A 20,706-nucleotide genomic window follows, 5' to 3' on the forward strand; every position below is an offset into this window, starting at 1 on the left:
AACTTGCTCATGATACTGTTGTTGTTTGCTTTTTTAAATAAAAAAAAAAGATTTGAATATGTGAAAAACCGGTGAGGTATGTAATGGTATCATTTTCTGTCCTGTCAACACATTTAAGTAATGCATGACTAAGTGATATGTTCTTTGTATAGTCTATGTTCAATCGGTGGCAGCGGTCTAATATGGCCTCGGTTGAACCTGCCTATGGGTCATCACTTTCACCAGGTGAAGCCAGTGAGGGAGGAGTGCCCAACAATCTGCGCCACTCCATTATGTCGTCAATAAGGCAGCATGATCCATCGTCCAGAAACATCTCTTTTCCCTATGTTATATGTTCAAATTTTCAAACTAGTTTTATGTGGAAGGCAGATACGTTGTCAAAAGCAAACACTTTTGCAATTGAAAACAGATTCCTACTCATTACTCCACGTGCTGATCTACGTCACTTTTGTTTTGAGACTATTTATATTGAACAGAAATATAAACGCAACATGTAAAGTGTTGGTTTCATGAGCTGAATTTTTTCATATGCACAAAAAGCTTAAATTAGTTTTACATCCCTGTTAGTGAACATCTGGCTTCTTCACCTGCGGGGTCGTCTGAGACCAGCCACCTGGACAACTGATGAAACAGGAGTATTTGTGTCTGTAATAAAGCCCTTTTGTGGGGGCCAGTCATGTGAAATCCGTAGATTAGGGTCTAATGAATTTATTTAAATGGACTAATTTCCCTATATGAACTGTAACGCAGTAAAATCTTTGAAATTGTTGTGTTTATATTTTTGTTCAGTATATAACTATTTTCCTAACCTCAACCTAATCATCATAACCTGCTACGTGAATTCTCCTAACCTGCTGCGAAAATTCGGCTAAAACTGAGTTTTACATGCAGCCGGCTAATGCCTGGGAGGCAGCTTGCTTTTCACCGGGTGGAAACTACGCGCGTTGAGCCTGGGTCACTTTAATAGAATCCTCATTATACCGTCTGGGCGAATCAGCTGTGGGCGTCGTTTTTACACTATTGAGTAATCCTGATATTCTTTGGCTGAAAACTAACGGAGATACGACCATAAACACACGTGCTGTCTGTCATCAGTGGAAGGGTTCAAAGTGGCTTTGAACCACTTGTTCGCACGCGGAAGTGTGTGTCCACTTCGAAAAGTGAGGAGGTGCCCCGATTAAAATTCGTCAAATGTGGATCATTGTAGCAATAATTTGTGCTGCTCTAGCTGCATTACTATACAAATATGTGTTCCGTACATTCGGACCAAATCCTTTCGATATCGACACTCGTGAGCCGCTTAAACCACTGGTCACTCAAAAGGAGAAAAACAAAGTTCTGAAGCAGGGTGAGTCTCGTGGACACAAGGCATGACCGATCACCAATGCATGCACGAAATATAGTTTTCTAGGAATATGTGCGCAAATGGATTTACATTCTGTAAATATTTTTTGGGCAGTCACCCTTGTCCTGTGTGTGTTTCGAAAGTGATATCTTGTTGCATAATTAAATGGCTTTGTAGTTTGCATGTATCGCAAGAGTATTAGCATTCATTTGAAGTAGGAAAGCAGGTCAGGCAAATATTTCGTCTGTTAAACCATGTCAATGGTTCTACAATATCTTATGACTACACTGATTGTCACCGGCGGTACTGGGTCACAAGCTGGCCAAAGCTGCTGTATTGCACTCGTGACTAAACGAAATTCTTGAAACGAAATTCACCCCGCACTATATCATGTTTATAGCTGCTACACAAACACCTGTTTCAGTACCGCTAGCTAGGTTTTCATCCAATTTGGGACAGACTTTCATTCGAATATTCAAAAATCTGCATAAAACCACCAGACATGTGTTTCCATCACTGACTTTTTTTGTGGATAAAACACTGTGTGTAATTACGTAGTGCACATAATTAATTTATCGCATAATTCATTTTACCGACACAAAGATCCCACCATGTCGAACGAACAAATGAGATTTGCATTTATGCCTATATAATTGTACTGCATTTTAATGTTTCCATGAAATGCGGTCGTAACTTTTTTTCATGGGTCAGGTAATTCATCCACATGAAATGGTTAGATGGAAACGTGGTTCTAGGCTGTCTTTGCACAGTCCGTGGGATAGTATTGCTGGAACACATCGTTATTTGTTTCATGTAAGAAGATTTAACTGACAATATCTGTGTTCATTGTGTATGTTTGTATTACTCTTCCTTACCAGGTTTCTTGGCCAGTAAAGTACCTGAGAAACTAGATGCCATTGTCATTGGCAGTGGAATTGGTGGTCTTGGGGTGGCGGTGCTGCTGGCTAAGGTTGGAAAGCGGGTCCTGGTTCTGGAGCAACATGATCGGGCTGGAGGCTGCTGCCACACCTTCACAGAGAAAGGCTTTGAGTTTGACGTGGGTGAGAAGGCTCTTATCAGTTTACCTTCCTTTACCTAGAAGGCTCTTATCAGTTTACCTTTCCTTACCTAGAAGGCAGCTATCAGTTTACCTTTCCTTACTAAATGTGGTAGATACCTTCCTTTACTCAGAAGTGGTAGTGGCGATGAACCAAGTCCATTTGGTCTAGTTGAGACCCTGAATAAGTTCCTAAAAAAATTGAACGCATGTCCTGGGCTGACCCTAGCCTGGTTTTGTCTCAACAACCAAAAAATTGTGAGTTTGTGTCCAAGTGTGAAACACTGTAAATGCAAACTATGTATCAATAATACTGTGTCTTATAAGCCCATGTGATGTGAGCTAGACATCCTAAATATATAAGACGATCTAATAATAAAATACATCTGTCAATCATGCCTCCACCTCAGGTATCCACTACATCGGGGACCTGTTGGAACATAAGCCCTTCCGCTGCATGCTTGACCAGCTGACCAATGGTCAGCTGCAGTGGGAGCCACTGGACAACCCCTTTGACCAGGTGGTGTTGGGCCCTCCTGGAAACAGGCGCACCTACCCCATCTACAGTGGCAGGAACCGTTTCCCTGACGAGCTGAAGAAGTTCTTTCCTGGGGAGGAGGCGGCCATCGATGAGTACATGAGGCTGGTGAAGGTATGGTGCTGTTACATGATGTCATCAATAACTTCATACCGTAGACCTCAGTTGACAAGTGTTTGAATGGAACTGTAATGGTGATTGTTTGTTTGATGTTTAAGCTCAATTAAGTGATCAGCTTTGCAAGATGAATAGGCTGCTATGCTGCTGCTTGTGCTAATGTTGCTGCTGTTATTGGAAATTGTGGTTTATGCTAACTGCCTTGTGCTGTTATGAGCTCAGAGCCTTTTCCATACTTATTTCAGGGATAGGTTGGACTCTATGCCAAATGCAAGGAATTGTGAGATTGTACTTTGGCAAAGAAGAACTACCATCTTGGGACTGGTCTGTTTGTCATCTGTGTTGAGGGCAAGGGTTGTGGAGTCAAGAGTGTGCAAAGCTGTCATTATGGCAAAGGGTGGCTACTTTGTAGAATCTCAAACATATAAAATATATTTGACTGATGGCGCCGGGAGGTGACGGTTGCCGTCTCTTATCCCCGAAAAGAGCTTCAGAACTGCGATTGCTCACCTCAAACTGGATGAAGAGTTCTTCAATGAGTCAGACGGGAGGGATATAATACAGACACCAGGCCCAGATTTCCGTTATTTGCTGGAGAAGGAAACAGACTTCGCATTAAGAGATCAGGGTGCCTTGTGAGCATCAGGGGGCGAGTGGCTAATTTGCCCTTGCCTTCCATCCTGCTAGCTAACGTTCAATCGCTAGAAAATTAATGGGACGAACTGAAAGCACGGTTATCCTACCAACGGGCTGAACGACGACATTAAGAACCTACAGCTGGCAGGTTATACACTCTCGGCAGGACAGAACAGCAGCCTCTGGTAAGAGCCTGGGCCTACGCATTTATGTGAACAACAGCTGGTGCACGATATCTAAGGAAGTCTCAAGGTTTTGCTCACCTGAGGTAGAGTATCTCATGATGAGCTGTAGACCATACTATCTACCTAGAGTGTTCATCTGCATTTTTTGTAGCTGTCTACATACCACCACAGACTGATGCTGACACTAAAACCGCACTCGATGGGCTGTATACCACTATAATCAAACAGGAAAACACTCATCCAGTGGCGGCGCTCCTAGGGGCTGAGGCCTTTAATGCAGGGAAATTGAAATCAGTTTTACCTAATTTCTATAAGCATGTTAAATGTGCAACTAGAGGGAAACAAATTCTAGACCACCTTTACTCCACACACAGAGACGCGTACAAAGCGCTTCCTCGCCATCCATTTGGCAAATCTGACCATAATTCTATCCTCCTGATTCCTGCTTACAAGCAAAAATTAAAGCAGGAAGCACCAGTGACTCGGTCTATTTAAAAAGTGGTCAGATGAAGCAGATGCTAAACTACAGGACTATTTTGCTATCACAGACTGGAATATATTCCAGAATTCTTCCGATGGCATTGAGTACACCACATCTGTCACTGGCTTCATCAATAAGTGCATAGAGGACGTCGTCCACACAGTGACTGTACGTACATACTCCAACCAAAAGCCTTGGAATACAGGCAACATCCAGACTGAACTAAAGGGTAGACCTGCCGCTTTCAAGGAGCGGGACTCTAACCCGGAAGCTTATCGGGAATCACGCTATGCCCTCCGACAAACCATCAAACGGGCAAAGAGTCAATACAGGACTAAGATCAACTCATACAACACCGGCCCGTCGGATGTGGCAGGGCCTGCAAACTATTAGACTACATAGGGAAGCACAGCCGAGAGCTACCCAGTGACATGAGCCTACCAGATTAACTAAATAACTTCTGTGCTCACTTCAAGGAAAGTAACACTGAAACATGCATGAGAGCATCAGCTGTTCCGGACAACTGTGTGATCACTCTCTGTAGCCGATGTAAGACCTTTAAATAGGTCAACATTCACAAGGTCGCAGCGCCAGATGGATTACAAGGACATGTACTCCGAGCATGCGCTGACCAACTTGCAAGTGTCTTCACTGACATTTTCAACCTCTCCCTCTCTCTGTAATAGCTACGTGTTTCAAGCAGACCACCATAGTCCTTGTATTCAAGAACACTAAGGTAACCTGCCGAACCCGTAGCACTCACGTCTGTAGCCATGAAATGCTTTGAAAGGCTGGTCATGGCTCACATCAACATCATTATCCCAGAAACCCTAGACCCACTCCAATTTGCACACTACACCAACAGATCCACAGATGATGCAATCTCTATTGCACTCCACACTGCCCTTTCCCACCTGGAAGGAACACCTACGTGAGAATGCTATTCATTGGCTACAGATCAGCATTCAACACCATAGTGCCCTCAAAGCGCATCACTAAGATAAGGACCCTGGGACGAAACACCCCCTTCTGCAACTGGATCCTGGACTTCCTGGCGGGCTGCCCCCAGGTGGTAAGGGTAGGTAACAACACATCCTCCATGCTGATCCTCAACACGGGGGCCCCTCAGGGGTGCGTGTTCAGTTCCCTCCTGTACTCCCTGTTCACTCATGACTGCATGGCCAGGCACGACTCCAACACTATCATTAAGTTTGCTGATGATGCAACAGTGGTAGGCCTGATCACTGACTCCGATGAGACAGCCTATAGGGGGGAGGTCAGAGACCTGACCATGTGGTGCAAGGACAACAACCTCTCCCTCAACGTGATCAAGACAAAGGAGATTGTGGACTACAGGAAAAGGAGGACCGAGCACGGCTACATTCTCATCGACGGGGCTGTAGTTGAGCACATTGAGAGCTTCAGGTTCCTTGGCGTCCACATCACCAACAAAATAACAAAATAACCAAGACAGTTGTGAAGAGGGCAGGACAAAACCTATTCCCCCTCAGGAGACTGAAAAGATTTGGCATGGGTCCTCAGATCCTCAAAAGGTTCTACAGCTGCACCATCGAGAGCACCCTGACGGGTTGCATCACTGCCTGGTATGGCAACTGCTCGGCATCCAACCGCAAGGCACTACATACAGGGGGTAGTGCGTACGGCCCAGTACTTCACCGGTGCCAAGCTTCCTGCCATCCATGACCTTTATACTCGGCGGTGTCAGAGGAAGGCCATAAAAATTGTCAGACTCCACCCACCCCAGTCAGACTGTTCTCTCAGCTACCGCATTGCAAGCGGTACCGGAGCACCAGGTCTAGGTCCAAAAGGATCCTAAACAGCTTCTAACCCCAAGCAATAACATTCCCGTACATCTAATCAAATGGCTTCTCAGACTATTTGCATTGCCCCCCCAGAACGCTGCTGCTATTCTTTTTATTATCTATGCATAATCACTTTAGCTCTACCTACATACATACAGTGCCTTGCGAAAGTATTCGGCCCCCTTGAACTTTGCGACCTTTTGCCACATTTCAGGCTTCAAACATAAAGATATACAATTTTATTTTTTGTGAAGAATCAACAACAAGTGGTACACAATCATGAAGTGGAACGACATTTATTGGATATTTCAAACTTTTTTAACAAATCAAAAACTGAAAAATTGGGCGTGCAAAATTATTCAGCCCCTTTACTTTCAGTGCAGCAAACTCTCTCCAGAAGTTCAGTGAGGATCTCTGAATGATCCAATGTTGACCTAAATGACTAATGATGATAAATACAATCCACCTGTGTGTAATCAAGTCTCCGTATAAATGTACCTGCACTGTGATAGTCTCAGAGGTCCGTTAAAAGTGCAGAGAGCATCATGAAGAACAAGGAACACACCAGGCAGGTCCGAGATACTGTTGTGAAGAAGTTTAAAGCCGGATTTGGATACAAAAAGATTTCCCAAGCTTTAAACATCCCAAGGAGCACTGTGCAAGCGATAATATTGAAATGGAAGGAGTATCAGACCACTGCAAATCTACCAAGACCTGGCCGTCCCTCTAAACTTTCAGCTCATACAAGGAGAAGACTGATCAGAGATGCAGCTAAGAGGCCCATGATCACTCTGCACTGTATTACCTCGATACCGGTGCCCCGCACATTAACCTCCTGTATATAGCCCTGCTATTGTTATTTACTGAGGCTCTTTAATTTGTAATCATACTTTTTTTTGGGGGGGGGGGTATTTTCTTAACTGCATTGTTGGTTAAAGGGCTTGTAAGTAAGCATTTCACTGTAAGGTGAAGGCTGTATTTGGTGCATGTGTCAAATAACATTTGATTTGTTTACTTTTTTTTGCTTTCTATATGATTCCATTTTGTTTTGATGTCTTCACTATTCTACAATGTAGAAAATAGTCAAAATAAAGAAAAACCCTTGAATAAGTAGGTGTTTCCAAACTTTTGACTGGTACTGTATGTATTCCATCTACAGAAAGCAGGACACAAGATTTGGTTCCTGGGTCTGCTGAAGCTCATTCCTGTCCCCCTGGCCAAGTTCCTGGTGTACACAGGCCTGGCCAATCGTCTGTCATTCTTCTTCCGCATGGCGTCTCGCAGCGTGACAGAGGTGGTCAACGAGCTGACTAAGAACAATGACCTCAGGGTCATCTTCAGCTACATTTTTGGCACTTACGGTAGGGTAGGCTGCTGTAGTTCCTGATAGTGGAGAGCATAACCACAGCCATCTCAAATGATAGACTGTATCCCTATTCCCTATGTAGTTCACTAATTTGTGCCATTTTGAGGGAGACACATTCTATCCACCTGGAACAAATTAATTGCATCAATTTTGTAGTGTGTTTGGTTTTTATAGGACTCCATTTTGTTGTGTAACTGCAGGTAACATGCCCAAGGATGCCAGCTTCTCCATGCACAGCCTGATGGTCTGCCACTACCTGACTGGTGCCTGGTACCCAATAGGAGGAGCCAGTGAGATTGCCTATCACATGATCCCTATCGTTGAGAAAGCCGGGGGGGCCGTACTCGTCCGCGCCCCTGTCAACCGCATCCTGTTCAACGACAACAAGGAGGCTATTGGTGAATAGGACTGGTTGAGAGATGAATTGATTGATCACACAGATGGTCAGATTTGACCACCTCTGGTTCCCATGATTTCAGGTGTGAGCGTGATGAAGGGTCAGGAGGAGATCCATGTGCATGTTCCAATGGTCATCTCCAACGCCGGCATCTTCAACACCTACAAGCAGCTGCTGCCTAAGGAACTCCAGGACATGCCAGGTGGGTGAGGGTATTAGAACACTTCCGGCGCCGACAGAGATGGCCGCCTCGCTTCGCGTTCCTAGGAAACTATGCAGTTTTTTGTTACGTGTTATTTCTTACATTAGTACCCCAGGTCATCTTAGGTTTCATTACATACAGTCGAGAAGAACTACTGTATATAAGATCAGCGTCAACTCACCATCAGTACGACCAAGAATATGTTTTTCGCGACGCGGATCCTGTGTTCTGCCTTACAAACAGGACAACGGAATGGATCGCATGCAGCGACCCAAAAAAACGACTCCGAAAATAAGGGAAACGAGGCGGTCTTCTGGTCATACTCCGGAGACGGGCACACCGTGCACCACTCCCTAGCATTCTTCTTGCCAATGTCCAGTCTCTTGACAACAAGGTTGATGAAATCCGAGCAAGGGTAGCATTCCAGGGACATCAGAGACTGTAACGTTCTGTGCTTCACGGAAACATGGCTCCCTGGAGAGACGCTATCCGAAGCGGTGCAGCCAACGGGTTTCTCCACGCATCGCGCTGACAAACAAACACCTTTCTGGTAAGAAGAGGGGTGGGGGCGTATGCCTTATGGCTAACGAGACATGGTGCGATGAAAGAAACATACAGGAACTCAAATCCTTCTGTTCACCTGATTTAGAATTCCTCACAATCAAATGTAGACCGCATTATCTACCAAGGGAATTCTCTTTGATTATAATCACAGCCGTATATATCCCCCCCAAGCAGACACATCGATGGCTCTGAACGAACTTTATTTAACTCTTTGCAAACTGGAAACCATTTATCCGGAGGCTGCATTCATTGTTGCTGGGGATTTTAACAAGGCTAATCTGAAAACAAGACTCCCTAAATTTTATCAGCATATCGATTGCGCAACCAGGGGTGGAAACCTTGGATCACTGTTACTCTAACTTTCGCGACGCATATAAGGCCCTGCCCCGCCCCCCTTTCGGAAAAGCTGACCACGACTCCATTTTGCTGATACTTGCCTACAGACAAAAACTAAAACAAGATCTCCCACGCTGAGGTCTGTCCAACGCTGGTCCGACCAAGCTGACTCCACACTCCAAGACTGCTTCCATCACGTGGACTGGGACATGTTTCGTATTGCGTCAGATGACAACATTGACGAATACGCTGATTCGGTGTGCGAGTTCATTAGAACGTGCGTTGAAGATGTCATTCCCATAGCAACGATTAAAACATTCCCTAACCAGAAACCATGGATTGATGGCAGCATTCGCGTGAAACTGAAAGCGCGAACCACTGCTTTCAATCAGGGCAAGGTGTCTGGTAACATGACTGAATACAAACAGTGCAGCTATTCCCTCCGTAAGGCTATCAAACAAGCTAAGCGTCAGTACAGAGACAAAGTAGAATCTCAATTCAACGGCTCAGACACAAGAGGCATGTGGCAGGGTCTACAGTCAATCACGGACTACAGGAAGAAATCCAGCCCAGTCACGGACCAGGATGTCTTGCTCCCAGGCAGACTAAATAACTTTTTTGCCCGCTTTGAGGACAATACAGTGCCACTGACACGGCCTGCAACGGAAACATGCGGTCTCTCCTTCACTGCAGCCGAGGTGAGTAAAACATTTAAACGTGTTAACCCTCGCAAGGCTGCAGGCCCAGACGACATCCCCAGCCGCGCCCTCAGAGCATGCGCAGACCAGCTGGCTGGTGTGTTTACGGACATATTCAATCAATCCCTATACCAGTCTGCTGTTCCCACATGCTTCAAGAGGGCCACCATTGTTCCTGTTCCCAAGAAAGCTAAGGTAACTGAGCTAAACGACTACCGCCCCGTGGCACTCACTTCCGTCATCATGAAGTGCTTTGAGAGACTAGTCAAGGACCATATCACCTCCACCCTACCTGACACCCTAGACCCACTCCAATTTGCTTACCGCCCAAATAGGTCCACAGACGATGCAATCTCAACCACACTGCACACTGCCCTAACCCATCTGGACAAGAGGAATACCTATGTGAGAATGCTGTTCATCGACTACAGCTCGGCATTCAACACCATAGTACCCTCCAAGCTCGTCATCAAGCTCGAGACCCTGGGTCTCGACCCCACCCTGTGCAACTGGGTACTGGACTTCCTGAAGGGCCGCCCCCAGGTGGTGAGGGTAGGTAACAACATCTCCTCCCCGCTGATCCTCAACACTGGGGCCCCTCAAGGGTGCGTTCTGAGCCCTCTCCTGTACTCCCTGTTTACCCACGACTGCGTGGCCACGCACGCCTCCAACTCAATCATCAAGTTTGCGGACGACACAACAGTGGTAGGCTTGATTACCAACAACGACGAGACGGCCTACAGGGAGGAGGTGAGGGCCCTCGGAGTGTGGTGTCAGGAAAATAACCTCACACTCAACGTCAACAAAACTAAGGAGATGATTGTGGACTTCAGGAAACAGCAGAGGGAACACCCCCCTATCCACATCGATGGAACAGTAGTGTAGAGGGTAGCAAGTTTTAAGTTCCTCGGCATACACATCACAGACAAACTGAATTGGTCCACTCACACAGACAGCATCGTGAAGAAGGCGCAGCAGCGCCTCTTCAACCTCAGGAGTCTGAAGAAATTTGGCTTGTCACCAAAAGCACTCACAAACTTCTACAGATGCACAACCGAGAGCATCCTGGCGGGCTGTATCACCGCCTGGTACGGCAACTGCTCCGCCCTCAACCGTAAGAGGGTAGTGAGGTCTGCACAACGCATCACCGGGGGCAAACTACCTGCCCTCCAGGACACCTACACCACCCGACGTTACAGGAAGGCCATAAAGATCATCAAGGACATCAACCACCCGAGCCACTGCCTGTTCACCCCACTATCATCCAGAAGGCGAAGTCAGTACAGGTGCATCAAAGCTGGGACCGAGAGACTAAAAAACAGCTTCTATCTCAAGGCCATCAGACTGTTAAACAGCCACCACTAACATTGAGTGGCTGCTGCCAACACACTGACACTGACTCAACTCCAGCCACTTTAGGAATGGGAATTGATGGGAAATGATGTAAATATATCACTAGCCACTTTAAACAATGCTACCTTATATAATGTTACTTACCCTACATTATTCATCTCATATGCATACGTATATACTGTACTCTATATCATCGACTGCATCCTTATGTAATACATGTATCACTAGCCACTTTAACTATGCCACTTTGTTTACATACAGTATATACATATGAGATGAGTATCTTGCCTATGCTGCTCTGTACCATCACTCATTCATATATCCTTATGTGCATATTCTTTATCCCCTTACACTGTGTATAAGACCGTAGTTTAGGAATTGTTAGTTTGATTACTTGTTGGTTATTACTGCATTGTCGGAACTAGAAGCACAAGCATTTCGCTACACTCGCATTAACATCTGCTAACCATGTGTATGTGACAAATAAAATTTGATTTTAAGGTGTATGTTCAAGATGTCAGCGTTTAAGAAGACTGAATTGTTAGTTGACACTTGTCTAGATAATGTTTCTTGTGATGCCTAATCAGTAATGATGTAACAGTTCACCACTGGGCATCGGTCCCCGGTTCAAAAGATATCTGTGCATCGAGACCCCAGACGGATCCAAATGTAGCATGCATCGGTCAGAGAATCGATTCAAATGTTACAAATTGCAGGTACAGGAATTTTTTGGGACTCAAATTACTTTCTACCTTCTGAAAATACCTAATTTTGTGACACTTGTTTCCTCTACTTCAGTGTCAAACTAAGTGTGGAATTATGTTGACAGTCATTGATCTTCAAGTCATTTTTCAAGTCATATTTAACAACCCCAGGCAATGTCAGTAGCCTAGTTAAACTGCATTCTGTCCATAGGTTTGACCAATAGCGCTGACCAATGAGTGGTAGGCCTATTCCTAATCATACACCATAGATCTATACATCACTTACACACACAGCTCCATCAGCTGCAGATTTTAATTTAAAATGAATGTGTTTATGCAAGAAATGTTAGCGCATCGAACCACATTGATTTGTTCCTCCTAATCAAACCAAATCATTTCAAACTAAAACTTAGTGTGTCGGAGCCCATTTATCTTGATACATATAGAATCTTATTGAAAGGGAAAGATGCACATCCCTACTAATCATGAATGTTGTATGATCTTGTGATGCCCTGCAGCCATCCAGAAGCAGCTTGGTATGATGAAAAACGGGGCGGGAGGTCTGAGCATCTTCCTGGGCCTGACTGGAACCAAGGAGGACCTGGGCCTCAAAGCAGATAACTACTGGATCTTCACAGAGCACAACATGGATGAACTGTAGGTTCTTCCTCTCTTTGTTTAACCCTAAATGTTTGGTGTGTCCCCGTAGGCCCCACTGTTTAATGACTTGTCGCTTTTATTTTAATCTACACCTTTTATTTGTCCTTATTAACATATATCTGATGTGTTGCATAGGCAAATATTGTGTAAGGTATCGTGGTGTGGACTTCGGGAGAGAGAAGTGACATTACATAACCTACGGTACATGAGACTGATAGTGAGTCTGTGTAGTCACATTCTGTATTTCACAACCTTTTACTGTGCATCAAAGATTGCTGTTACAGTAATCTGTTTTGGTATAAACTAAAATGTGGTGTTGTCAAAATAGTATCAGTTCACAATCACCACTACACTAATTTCGCATGTTGGAACCTCAATAGATATTCACTGTTTAACAAGCACGGTCTACAGTACATTCGGAAAGTATTCAGACCCCTTCACTTCTTCCACATTTTGTTGTTACAGCCTTACTCTAAAAAGTAAAAAAGAGAAATAAATCCTCAATCTACACACTATACCCCATAATGATAAAGCAAAGAAAGGTTTTTTGAATTTTTTGCAAAAGTATAGAAAATACAATACCTTATTTTATATAAGTATTCAGTCCCTTTGCTATGAGACTCGAAATTGAGCTCAGGTGCATCCTGTTTCCATTGATCATCCTCGTGATGTTTCTACAACTTGATTGGAGTCCACCTGTGGTAAATTCAATTGATTGGACGTGATTTGGAAAGGCACACACCTGTCTATATAAGGTCCCACAGTTGACAGTGCATGACAGAGCAAAAACCAAGCCATGAGATCGAAGATATTGTCTGTAGAGCTCCAAGACAGTATTATGGTGTCGAGGCACACTTCTGGGGAAGGGTACCAAAAAATGTCTGCAGTATTGAAGGTCCCCAAGAACAGTGGCCTCCATCACTCTTAAATGGAAGAAGTTTGGAACCACCAAGACTCTTCGTTGAGTTGGCTGCCTGGCCAAACTGAGCAATCGGGGGGTGGCATTGGTCAGGGAGGTGACCAAAAACCTGATGGTCACTCTGACAGAGCTCTAGAGTTCCTCTGTGGAATTTGGAGAACCTTCCAGAAACACAATCATCTCTGCAGCACTCCATCAATCAGTTTTTTTTTTAGGGTAGAGTGGCCAGACGGAAACCACTCCTCAGTAAAAGGCACATGACAGCCCGCTTGGAGTTTGCCAAAAGGTACCTAAAGGACTCTGACCATGAGAAACAAGATTCTCTGGTTTGATTAAACCAAGATTGAACTCTTTGGCCTGAATGCCAAGCGTCACATCTGGAGGGAACCAGGCACCGCTCGTCACCTGGCCAATACCATCGCTACGGTGAAGCATGGTGGTGGCAGCATCATGCTGTGGGGACGTTATTCAGCGGCAGGGACTGGAAGACTCGTCTGGATCGAGGGAAAGATGAACAGAGAAGTACAAAGAGGTCCTTGATTAAATACCTGCTCAGGACCTCAGACTGAGGCGACGGTTCACCTTACAACAGGACAAGTACCCTAAGCGCACAGCCAAGACGACGTGGCTTTGGGACAAGTCTCTGAATGTCCTTGAGTTGCCTAGCCAGAGTCTAACCTTGAACCCGATCAAACATTTCTGGAGAGACCTGAAAATAGCTGTGAAGCGACGCTCCCCATCCAACCTGACTGAGCTTGAGAGGATCTACAGAGAACAATAGGAGAAACTCTCCATATACAGGTGTGCCAAGCTTGTAGTGTCATATCCAAAGGTGCTTCCACAAAGTACTGATTTAATGGATCTGAATACTATGTAAAGGTAATATTTTATATGAATACATTTGCGAACATAACAAAAATAACATTTTTGGTTTGTCATTATGGGGTATTGTGTGTAGATTGATGAGGGGGAAAAAACAATTGAATACATTTTAGGATACGGCTGTAACGTAACAAAATGTGGAAGAAGTGATCTGAATACTTTCCAAATGCACTGTATATGTGCATCAGAATCTGAGAAGGGTGACTTGTTCTTTACTGTAGTTTTAAAGAGCCTACAGTATCTTACTATACCCGTTTATCTGGATGTTACAGGGTTGAGACCTATCTGAAGGGTAACAGGGAGGAGTCAGCGAAAAGTGTTCCCATCCTCTTTGTTGCCTCTCCATCAGCCAAAGATCCCACCTGGGAGGAACGATCACCAGGTACAGAAACGAGACTAAGTGTTTGCGCTGATATTCACCATAATAAATTATTTTATCCTTGGAAATGAATCATCCACTGACTACTTATTTAAACATTTGGCTCCAAATAAAGAGTATAATCCATTGACTACTGTCCTACATCTTACTCGGTTCGGAGGCAAGTTTTTCCAGGTTGTGCCAGTTGAGGCTGCTCTCGCCTGGACATCTCTCCTCCAGGTGTTTCTAGGTTGACCCTTTATTTTCCCCTGAGCGTTGCCATGTTAGATGTTTGTTCTAGTTTTATTCCTGATGTGAAACTGTCTTTTGTTCTTTTTTTGTGAAATGGTTTATGAATGGAAACACAGACAACAGTTGGAACAAAATACTAAAGATAACATAACTACAGAATCCTGTTGTTTCTATTAGGTACCAGATGGTTGCTCTGTCCAGGCTATCAAATGCCTTTTCTTTTCAAATGCCTTTTCAGAGTCTTTTCAAAGTCTTAAGTTGATTAGTTCCATTCTATTGACTGTCCAATGTTTATGCATTAGTGTTGCAATGTGTTCCTAAACCCAGCCTGCTGGTCTCCCTTTTTCGTTTCCCATTCTCCACAGGCAAGTCCACCCTGAGTCTGGTGAGCTTTGCTAACTATGAGTGGTTTGAGGAGTGGAAGGATGACAAGGTGACCAACAGAGGGACTGATTACAAGGAGCTGAAGCAGATATTCTGTGACTCGATTCTGGAGGTGGTGATGAGTGTCTTCCCCAAGATTACCAGGGACAAGGTAGAGCATTTCGCCCATTCGTACTAAACTCTGCTAGAATGCTTTTTCCAGGAAACCTAACATCTCAATGGAGGATGCACTAGTAAGTTGTAACATAGACACCCTTCCTTTCAATTTTGACAAATGGTGTAACTTAATACCTCGCTGGAAACATGCGTCTCCCTTGTCTCTCTCGGTCTGTCTTTAGGTTGAGTTCATCGAGGCTGGAACACCCATAACAAACACACATTACATTGGAGCCCCAAAAGGGGAGATCTATGGAGCGGACCATGGCACAGCTCGTTTCAGCGCTGAGTGCAATGCCACCGTGAGGCCCCAGACACCCCTGAAGAACCTCTACCTCACAGGTCAGATACTTATATGGCTGATAGGGTCCAAGGATATATCATAGAGAAGCAAGCTATATGTCTGTTTTCGATAGGCGAACTAATTGCTTAGCATTTGGATAAGTCATACGTTTGACTTCAGTATTAAAGGTCTATCGGCTCTGGTTTCTACTGCGCGTTGATGTTTGTATTCTGTGTACAGGTCAGGATGTGTTTGTGTGTGGCTTTGCTGGTGCACTGGCTGGGGCTCTGACCTGTGGTTCTGTCATCCTCAACCGTAACCTGCACCTGGATGCCATCTCTCTGGCCAAGAAGACCAAACGTGTCGACACTAAGAAGTTGAAGTAGCATGCTACTGACCACCTCCCACAACCCGTTGTTGCTCCGGGTGAAGTTTCCCTTAAGTACAGATCTAGGATCAACTTCCTCTCCCCGAATCCACATTAGTGGGGGAGAATACCCAGGATCAGCGTCTAGAGGCAACTTCACCAAATCACCAAAGCTACAATAACACAAGCGCAGGGACAGGCTTCAATCTCTGGTCCTACAGTCAACACAGTGAAAAGATGCCTCAAAATGGTTACTGTGTGTTTGAGTGTGTAACTATTCTTATCAATAAGTGTAGAGAACTCTGCTCTCTCTCACTGTTAAGGGAAAACAAATTTGAAAGTCGAGGAATCTTTCAATCAAATGTATTTTATAAAGCCCTTCTTACATCAGCTGATATCTCAAAGTGCTGTACAGAAACCCAGCCTAAAACGCCAAACAGCAAGCAATGCAGGTGTTGAAGCACGGTGGCTAGGAAAAACTCCCTACAAAGGCCGGAACCTAGGAAGAAAGAGTTATTAAAAAAACATGAGCTGGCGCACACCCATAAAAAAATATGTTGGTGTGGAGGTTCTGACTAACAGCATATAAACTCCCAGCAATTTAATTGATATTTACCAACGTTTCGGCATCACTGTGCCTTCCTCAGGGTAGGAAGGCACAGAAACTGTAAAAAAAAAAAAAAAAAAAAACATGTTTATGGCATAGTACATATATTACGCTATTATCATATAGAAACATAATTGAATATTATTCATATTAGAGTCAACATTATTGTTGAATTCAAATTCACATAACTGTTTTGTATTTCATATTTGTTACACGTAATCTTTTGGTTCAATCTTAATGTATAATGAGCGTCATCAACAGGGGGAACATATTAGGTGTATGGGGGGGGAAGGGGAGCCCATGGCTACACTCTGAATTTGAAGGAAAAAGTCTTAACTCAAAGACAAAGTAGTTATTGGATAATACCGGTTCAGTAAGTTGTAAGATGCAATCATTGGATGGAGCAAGGGTAGAGTCTCTCTGCTAGAGGAAGTGTTGCAGCACCTGCAAGCCTCCAGTGTGTGGGATCTTGGTGTACAAGCTCTCCACATCAAAAGTGGCCAGCAGGGTGCCCTCTAGTATCCTTCCTAAGCCCTCTATCAATGAGATCATGTGACTAGTGTCTTTGACGTAAGATGGGAGATTCTCACAGAAGAGATCATAACAGAACATTGCCAAGATGTTCATTGATGACCAGCAGGGTCAGATAATAATCAGTGGTTTTAGAGGGTGCAACAGGTGAATACCTCAGGAGTAAATGTCAGTTGGATTTTCATAGCCGATCATTCAGAGTATCTCTACCGCACCTGCTGTTTCTAGAGAGTTGAAAACAGCAGGTCTGGGACAAGGTAGCACGTCCAGTGAACAGGTCAAGGTTCCATAGCCGCAGGCAGAACAGTTGAAACTGTAGCAGCAGCACAACCAGGTGGACAGCAAGGAGTCATCAGGCCAGGTAGTGTTGAGTGAGCGAAAGAGAGGATATACACACAGGACACCAGATAAGGCAGGATAAATACTCCAGATAGAAGACTGACCCTAGCCCCCTAACGCATAAACTATTGCAGCATAAATACTGGAGGCTGAGACCGGAGGGGTCTGGAGACACTGTAGCCCCGTCCGACGATACCCCCGGAGAGGGCCAAACAGGCAGGATATAACCCCACCCGCTTTGCCAAAGCACAACCCCTGCACCACTAGAGGGATATCTTCAATCACCAACTTACCATCCTGAGACCAGGCTGAGTATAGCCCATGAAGATCTCCCCCACGCTATGAACCCGAGGTGAGGCGCCAACCCGGACAGGAAGATCACGTTAGTGACTCAACCCACTCAAGTGACGCACCCCTCCTAGGGTTGGCATGGAAGAGCACCAGTAAGCCAGTAACTCAGCCCCTGTAATAGGGTTTGAGGCATAGAATCCCAGTGGAGAGAGGGGAACCAGCCAGGCAGAGACAGCAAGGGCAGTTCTTTGCTCCAGTGCCTTTCTGTTTAACTTCACACTCCTGGGCCAGACTACACTCAATCATAGGACCTACTAAAGAGATGAGTCCTCAATAAAGACTTAAAAGGTCGACTGAGTCTGCGTCTCTCACATGGATAGGCAGACCATTCAATACAAATGGAGCTCTGTAGGAGAAAGCCCTGCCTCCAGAAGTTTGCTTAGAAATTCTAGAGATAGTAAGGAGGCCTGCGTCTTGTGACCGTAGCGTACGTGTAGGTATGTACGGCAGGACCAAATCGGAAAGATATGTAGGAGCAAGCCCATGTAATGCTTTGTAGGTTCGCAGTAAAACCTTGAAATCAGCCCTAGCCTTAACAGGAAGCCAGTGTAGAGAGGCTAGCACGTGAGTAATATGATCATATTTTGTCTAAACAAGATTCTAGCAGCCGTGTTTAGTACTAACTTAGGTTTATTTTGTTCTTTATTTGGGTAGCCGGAAGGTAGAGCATTGCAGTAGTCAAACCTTGAAGTGACACAAGCATGGCTGAATTTTTTTGCATCATTTTTGGACAGAAAGTTTCTGATTTTTGCAATGTTACGTAGATGGAAAAAAGCTGTCCTTGAAACAGTCTTGATATGTTCGTCAAAAGCGAGATCAGGGTCCAGAGTAACGCCGAGATCCTTCAGTTTTATTTGAGACGACTGTACAACCATCAAGATTAATTGTCAGATTCAAAAGATCTCTTTGTTTCTTGGGACCTAGAACTGGCATCTCTGTTTTGTCCGAGGTTAAAAGTAGAACATTTGCTGCCATTCACTTCCTTATGTCTGAAACACAGACGTCCAGGAAGGTCAATTTTGGGGCTTCAGCATGTTTCATCAAAATGACACCACCAAGAGTGAAAATATATAGTGGTTCTAAAACAGAGCCTTGAGGAACACTGAAATCTACAGAGACAAACTGATATCTTTCTGACAGGTAAGATCTAAACCAGACCAGAACTTGTCCGTGCAGGCCAATTTGTGTTTCCAATCTCTCCAAAAGAATGTAGTGATTGATGGTATCAAAAGCAGCACTAAGGTCTAGGAGCAGATGCAGAGCCTAGGTCTGACGCCATTTAGAAGGCAATTTACCACCTTCACAAGTGCAGTCTCCCTTTGCGGGATGCGCGGGGGATATGGTCACTAGTGTAACCAGGAGGAGAGGCCTCATTTAACACAGTAAATTCATCAGGCTCAAGCCATGTTTCAGTCAGGCCAATCACATCAAGATTATGATCAGTGATTAGTTTATTGACTATAACTGCCTTTGAGGTGAGGGATCCAACATTTAAGTAGCCCTATTTTGAGATGTGAAATATCACAATCTCTTTCAATAATGACAGGAATGGAGCAGGTCTTTATTCCAGTGAGATTGTTAAGGCAAACACCGCCATGTTTCGTTTTGACCAACCTAGATCGAGGCACAGACATGGTCTCAATGGGGATACCTGAGCTGACTACACTGACTGTGCTAGTTAGTGGCAGACTCCACTAAGCTGGCAGGCTGACTAACAGCCTGCTGCCTGGCCTGCAGGCTGTGGATGCTGTCAGCATCAGATCTGTAAATTGGTTGTAAACTCAATCGACATTTGGAAATTATTGCCCAGGGATAGATAACTTTAAAAAATATATATATTTTCAGAAATCAAGTGTTCTGATAGATGTGATTAGCACATTTCATATTTTCACTCTTAACATATTGAGAACAAAAGTGTTGGGTGGAGTAGATTATAGTTACCAATACTTTTGATACCAGTACCAATACAACTGCTGCACACATGTTAATAATGTGTCATAACTCAATATACTGTGGATAATAGTGGCTTATGTCTTAAGTGTTCAGACAGTCTTCCAACCAGCTATGCTAAATGCTCCTATACAGTAATGTAGGGTGAAACTGTAACTCTCTCTATTGGTGCAAAAAAGCCATAACACAACAAAATTGTGAACCAGATTTAAAAGCGCTGTAACACTAACCATTGTGTTCAAACGGAGGCATTAGACATTTACAATGTACAGACTGGATTGTTTTGAATCAACATGCTTTGCTTCAAATGTACAAAGTTAATTGCTCATTATTAAACATTGAATACAAAAACATATTCACGCTGATCGTTGTAAAAATGAATTATTCCACTCTAAATGTATGGGGAGACTTTGTAACAATAGCACAAACTGTGATAATGAAGGACTCAGAGATTGAATAGATTTTTTTCCCCCCAACCTTTCTGTCATTATTATCCCTTAGAATTCTATTGATACTGGCTGGCCTGGAATATTGATGGATTATTATGATGATAAAAGTAACAAAATATCCCATGAATAAACGGTGGTGTATATATTAATAAGAAAACGCTCATAATGTGCAAGACATGATGGCACGCGCACAGAGGTCTTCTGCAAGATGTCTATCGGATGGTGATGAGAGATCTGATTAGTTGAGGAGAATTAGGGGCCGTACCAGAATGTGGTCCCATCATTTATAAGCATCTTGAAAATGTATATCATATCTCTGCAGTTTATGGTGTGAGAAGGTAAGTTAATCACAAGTAATTAAATATTAGCTAGCTAAGTGTAGCTAACCACACATTGCACAAAGCATCTTTAAGATT

The 20,706-nt window shown here is 44.1% G+C and overlaps 1 protein-coding gene across 1 annotated transcript; it reads left to right on the forward strand.

Annotated features, from left to right (window-relative positions):
* The first annotated feature begins 1,054 nt into the window (after positions 1 to 1,054).
* Positions 1,055 to 20,196, forward strand: LOC135555769 (all-trans-retinol 13,14-reductase-like). Its single transcript, XM_064988489.1, has 11 exons — positions 1,055 to 1,348; positions 2,224 to 2,406; positions 2,813 to 3,054; positions 7,342 to 7,543; positions 7,749 to 7,946; positions 8,028 to 8,147; positions 12,321 to 12,459; positions 14,536 to 14,645; positions 15,239 to 15,408; positions 15,596 to 15,755; positions 15,937 to 20,196. Exons 1-11 carry the CDS (start codon positions 1,192 to 1,194, stop codon positions 16,080 to 16,082), a joined length of 1,827 nt encoding a protein of 608 aa, XP_064844561.1. The 5' UTR covers positions 1,055 to 1,191; the 3' UTR covers positions 16,083 to 20,196.
* The last annotated feature ends 510 nt before the right edge of the window (positions 20,197 to 20,706 follow it).

Source organism: Oncorhynchus masou, chromosome 15 (genome assembly GCF_036934945.1).
Source record: "Oncorhynchus masou masou isolate Uvic2021 chromosome 15, UVic_Omas_1.1, whole genome shotgun sequence".
In the NCBI taxonomy this organism is placed as follows: Eukaryota; Metazoa; Chordata; class Actinopteri; order Salmoniformes; family Salmonidae; genus Oncorhynchus; species Oncorhynchus masou.